The sequence below is a fragment of the Mya arenaria genome, chromosome 10 (assembly GCF_026914265.1).
Source record: "Mya arenaria isolate MELC-2E11 chromosome 10, ASM2691426v1".
Classification (NCBI taxonomy): Eukaryota; Metazoa; Mollusca; class Bivalvia; order Myida; family Myidae; genus Mya; species Mya arenaria.
The window spans coordinates 20,547,030-20,553,117 of NC_069131.1; the positions used below are offsets into that span (position 1 = coordinate 20,547,030).

At 35.5% G+C, this 6,088-nt stretch overlaps 1 protein-coding gene across 1 annotated transcript in view; it reads left to right on the top strand.

Moving 5' to 3' along the window:
* LOC128205914 (uncharacterized) overlaps positions 1 to 6,088 on the top strand; it is a 29,985-nt gene extending 23,897 nt beyond the window's left edge. The window contains exons 2-6 of the mRNA XM_052907972.1: positions 3,024 to 3,181; positions 3,460 to 3,612; positions 3,854 to 4,020; positions 4,307 to 4,546; positions 5,316 to 6,088. Of these exons, the coding sequence (XP_052763932.1) occupies positions 3,024 to 3,181; positions 3,460 to 3,612; positions 3,854 to 4,020; positions 4,307 to 4,546; positions 5,316 to 5,405 (808 nt within the window). The 3' untranslated portion in view covers positions 5,406 to 6,088. The remainder of the gene's footprint in view (positions 1 to 3,023; positions 3,182 to 3,459; positions 3,613 to 3,853; positions 4,021 to 4,306; positions 4,547 to 5,315) is intronic.

Sequence of the window (6,088 nt, forward strand, 5' to 3'; positions counted from 1 at the left end):
GCTTTTTGGGAAATACTGTTAAAAGTGAACCGGTGGACTCTTTCAGTGTTGACTCTATTGTTACCCCAGATGAAGTTATCCCAAATCTTTTGGGTGATGAAGATGATATGGCAAATGACTCACTATTGGAGGTAGAACCCAAAGACTTGGGTGGAAATCATACAACTGAATCAATTTAAAATGACTCACTTTTGGATTCAGAACACAAAGATCTGGGTGGAATACATACAACTGAATCAAATTTAGATTTGGAACCCAATCTGTTGGGCGGTGACGAAAGAGTGGAAACTGAAATTAATACATCTGTTCCCATTTTGGATCTGGAACCCCAATTTTTGGGTGAAGAGGAGATGGTGGAAACTGAAATTAAAGACTCTATTGACATCTCTTCTAGTCAAATTAATGAGACAATACTACCTGTGAAATTAGAATCCAATATATTGGATGAAGCTATGGAGGTTGACATGAATAACAATATAAACTCAAACTCAAATGTAATAGTAATCTCAGATGATGAAACCAGTCAAGATCCACAACTTCTAAGAGATAGGACATTAAGACAGAGAGGACCCAATACTTCAGTTCCAAACAAAGGGTCAAAGGTGCGTATCAATGACCAATCGTGTCCACTGTCTTGTGGGGCTTTCAGAAATCTTCGTCAACACGTTGAATATCATCATCTTCCAAAACAATTTCATCAAAAGAACATGAACAATTCCCAAATGCATAATTTTAGGCTTGAAAGTTTTGGCTCGCGGAGAAAATTGTTAGCAAACGTAGTATTGTCAAACTTTATCATTATTGTCAAAAAACAATTTGGATTTCTAGGAATGTTCCTATTACAGATGAAGTGAAGGAGTGGTTGGAATTATGGAAAGAACTTGAAAATTGGGATTGTCCCAAACATTTCCAGTTTAACCCAATTAATTCTTGGGCACTGGTTGGACATTGGAGGATCCTTTTAGAACTTATCCAAACTTTGTCAGTTGAAGATAGGCATCATTTTCGTAGAAACATGCCAGACACTCTGGAAGTTACTCTAACTGAAGGAAAAAGAACAGTGCATTCTACAAACACAGACGACGCTGCAGTCCAACTTTCTACTCGTTTGTCTACAGTACAACCAATTTCTATAAACACTTCAACGGCACCGGTTCAACAAGTCAGTTCAGTGCCAACAAATTCTGAAGCCATGGACAACAATTTTTCTGTTCAACAAGAGATTCCAGTGCCAACCAAACCTAAAGCCATGGATAGTCATTTTCATTTAGACCGCTCACTGTTCAACCTAAATTTAGACAAGTTCAGCTCTACCCAAGTTTTGATAAATGTGTCTGTGGGTTCAATTCCAAGAAATGAAGTGGAAGTAGTAGGTGGAATAGCCAATTTTTGCGATCCCAAACACTTTTTGGGAGATTATACACATCTTGGGCATGGTTTTTCAGCCTCTGTAGGAATACATCCACGGAACGTTTCATCCATTGACAGTTTACCGTCAATTCTTTGTAAGTTAGATCAACAATTAAAACTTGCCAATGTTGTGGCTTTGGGTGAAGTAGGATTGGATCATACGGAACCAGAGGAGAAATGGGAGAACCAAGAGAAGGTGTTGGTAGAAGTTTTAAGTTTGGTCTCAATCCGGACTCCCGTGATTCTACATATAAGAGATCAAAGGGACAAAGAACCTGGAGATGTTTGAATCGCATCAAAACTAGTGGGAACACTGCCAGAAATCAACCTTTTCATTTACACTGCTTTACTGGTACAACTGAGACCATGAGAAGTTGGCTGTCGGAATTTCCCAATACTTATTTTGGGTTTACTGGAATGGTCTGGTCCTTTGACAATTATCAGCAAGCAGCACTGCAGAAAGTACCACAGAATCGGTTATTAATTGAAACGGATTCTCCATATCTGAAAATGTCAAAAGCTGCTAGTATGAACAATCCCAAATTCATTGGGGATGTAGCTGCTGAAATAGCCAAATGTCGGAACTCGACCGTAAAAGACATATGTAGCATGACTATGGAAAATACCAGACGTTTATACAAATTATAAACGACAAGGAGATTGGAAGACAGATATTAAGCCATAACTCAGATTCGTTAAATAACATTCAATTTCTTTGTACTATAACCCAATGGTTGGGTCAAACTTTTACATTTTATTTGCATATAGCTCCATAAGTGTATGGGCAGTTATGCATGGTAATTAGTAATCAATTTTATGTGATAACCCAATGGCTGGGTAATTTTCAAGTGAGTAATACTCAGTTGACATTCATTTATATATATATATATGTAGATATTTGTAAATATCAAACATTTCAGTTAATGGGGTATCATCCAATGGTTGGGTGTTTTAAGTGATCTTTTTACTGAAAATTTGGGAAGTTTTCACAAATAATAATTTCCCAATTGGTTGGGTATATTTTAGCTTTGTCAAATTGACATAAGGCATATTTACTATTTTCATATATCTAGATAGATACTGAAACATCTTAAAAAATAGAAGGGGGAGGTGTGTTGTGATCTGGGAACCAGTCACGTTATTCATTTATGATAACCAGTCTAATAGAAGCTGATGTGGGGAACCAGCTAGCAGGAAACAGACAGACTTTGACTGACCACGACTGAGACCTGACGGACTTATTACTTCTGACGATCATCTTATATCCATCATCATCCTATACGTAGATTCGACGCTAGTGCTCATCTTTATCAGGTATGTTTGTATGGATATTAGTTATTATGTCGGGATCACAATAATTGGGAGCTCAAGTCTGTAGCTAAAATGCACCCGATGCTCTCATGTCCACACCAATAGAAACAATTAGCAGTCCTGAGTGCACATTTCGAAGATTGATTTTTATAATGTACATGTGCATGTACAAACAAATGTGTTTGCAATCGTTGGATACCCACGATTATCAGACGCATCCCACTTTTATAGGTGTCCGAATTCATTCCGACTGTTTACATATGCATCAATAACTTTTCAAGTCTTTTCTTTCTGTCTTTCAGGCATGGCGAACACATAGGGTCGGAGGATCGTAGCACAGAGTTCAAAGAAGGAACAGGGTTTATCCAATACGACTTCCGTCCCAACGTGTCGAAATACGTGTCGGCATTTGTCAACAGCCATGAAAACGGAAGACTATTCTTAGGAGTCAATGATGGAGGTAACAATATAATTATATACATTCAAATTGCGACTGACGTTTAGCTATATATACTATCTTATATATATTTATATATACTAGGATATGAAAGGCTTCCAGTATTAAAGGGAGTGGGTGTGTGTGTTTTTAGTATCTCTAGTACTGGCGTTTAAAATACTATGAAACAACAAGAGAATAATTGATTCAGTGTTTTTCAAAGATTCATGAAAGCGCATGTTTTTCTTTCAGATCAAGCATTCTGATTATTGACATGAATAAAAATGTTAGTTTTTTTTAAGGATACGTGACAGGCTACAAATTGAACCAATCACAAGAGGATGATCTCAGACTTAAAATTGATCATGCGATCAAAGATATCAAGCCGACTATATTTCCGAGCGACTACTGTGTCGACTTCACACCCGTAGCAGATCAAAACGGATATATAGCGGGTAAATCACAAATATATGGTGTGTTCCCACTTTGCCAACCGATATTTTTTCCTATAGAAATTGTAGGTGGGGTTGGGGGATGTATTGTTTGTGGTAACAATAGAGTTGGTAAGTGCTAATTGGTGAAAATGCTAGACAGGCCCCATATATATGTGATTTTTTTTTCTGTGTGTTGATGCATTTGAGCGAGCAGCTAGTACTGTGGTCGTTTACATATGTTTCTTTAAATGGACGTTTACAGAAGGGTTTAGATCAGGATGGTACTTCGTTGTGATATGTATCATGGTCCACGGGAAAAGTGTTAACACGAATGGTCAGCTCTACAGCACACCTCAAGGCTCCTTTATGAGAAGAGACGGCGGAGTGCAAACTTTGAACGCCCAGGACATACACAACTTCTACCAAAGAGTATGGGCACTTGTGGCATTGTATGGAAGGGCAAAACTTCCATTATATGTATAGATATATATATATATAAAATATTCTTATTTTGCATTCACGATTAGGTACTCACACTCGATATAATTATAATGATCATTTAAGAAATCAGTATTATGCCGTTTTGAAATGAGTATTACAGAATAGTAAATTTATGTCACTTATAAATATAGGTTTTATCATGAAACGGTCATTGTGTAAATTGTGTAATTTTGATATTATTTCATAATACTAACCTATTTCCGTACCGTATTAGAAACATCAATCTGAGATGGATCGGCTGAAAAATGATTTCAGCAACCTAGAACAGAGAAACAAACAAAACGACAATGAGTTTTACAGAAAAATGCGGGAAATGGAAAATAGACACAAACAGACGGAAGAATCGTTTGAAAGAGAAAAACGTGAATTGCTTGCCAAAACTAGTGAACAACAAGAAGTAATAGAAAGATTTAAACAGCAACGTGAGGAGAGTGTAGAGGTCCGAGGAGCAGAGGTTGGTATAATGGTGTTGTTATGCTGCACGATGTATGAACACCAAATGGTTTCACTTTACGCTTATAAGAACAGAAAACTGTTTTGTTTTCAACCATCAGTTCGAAAATAGTCTGGTTTTCAAATTGTGTAAGAGAAATGTTTAACATTAAGCGAAGCATTAACAGTATACCGTCTTATTAGCGTCCAATCAGCGTACGTTAATGTGCCGTCGACAACTAGTACAATGCAATCAAGAAGATAGAGATTAATTTTAAATAACATGTGGTTTATTGATGTTAACTTTTTCGTAAGTAAACGTTTAAAATATAGTATAAAAATTATTCCAAGACTGATAACAGATTGAATGATTAGAAAGATATATAACTAGCCGCCGATTGTCCAGGCCCCAATTTCTCGAAACTTCTTAAGTCTGTTATAACAGGATTAAGCTAAGCTCACTATTTTTGTCTTTCAATAATTTGCGTAATATGTACTTCTTAAAGAGTTTTTTTATACTTAAGAAACGAATTATCTTTCTGACAATCAGAAGAATCCATTTTTCATTTATCTAAAACCAGTTTGGCTAATTGATATAAGTTACTTAAGCCTGTTAAGCTTAAGAAGTTTCGAGAAAATGGGGCCTGAACTCTTTTTGAGGTAACAACGTTGTTAACGTCATCGCTGTTAACTTTAAAATCTGTATTGGTCTGAAGTTAAATGGATACAATTGTGATATGCAGTTTTTCAAACACTATAATAGACAGCATAATTTCTCTTCATTTTTTCAGGGGTCAAAACAGACCTTAGAAGAAATCCAGAAACTTCGTGCCATAATTGAATCACAAAATAAAAAATCAAAAGTGTGTTCAATATCCTAGAATGGATTATAAAGTACTGTGTTCAGTCACATTTTACATGGACACTGTCAGTAAAGATTCGCTTGTAAAATTTTTTCAAAGAAATGCGCCAACTATTTCTCAAATAGGCAAAAGGGCCTATCTGAAATATTTTATTATCACAACGTTTTTCATTCAACCTTTGTTAAAATTGAGTTACATATATTTTATTACTTTTTATAAACAAACATCAAACAGCAGCTTGCAGATACTCAGTTGAACAGATTGTGTTAGTCCGTACCTAAAAAGATCAAATGTAACAAATATTTATTTTTTTCACATTTTAAACGAATTGTTTTGTCCATTTCCAATCCTATAGAACGTGAAGGAGTTTGAACATACTGTTCAAGATGATATAGTTGTATTCTGTCTTTTTATAGACGTTGATCAAATATATTGTCATGTGGTTCAGGTTTGGCTTTGCATTCCATAAAATTGTTTGCTCATGTTTATTTTTATCACGTCTGAGTGCTGATATCAAAACATATAATATGTATGCATTATGAGGTTTATTTGTATTTGTTTCATTTCAATTGTATGATTATGTTAATATTTCTTCTAGGCTTGATAGCTTGTTTCTTCAATCATTGCGTTCATTGATCTCATTTGAATTGCTAGTATTTTTTGTTCCTTGTATTGCTGGTCATAGTCATTAAACGTTTCAA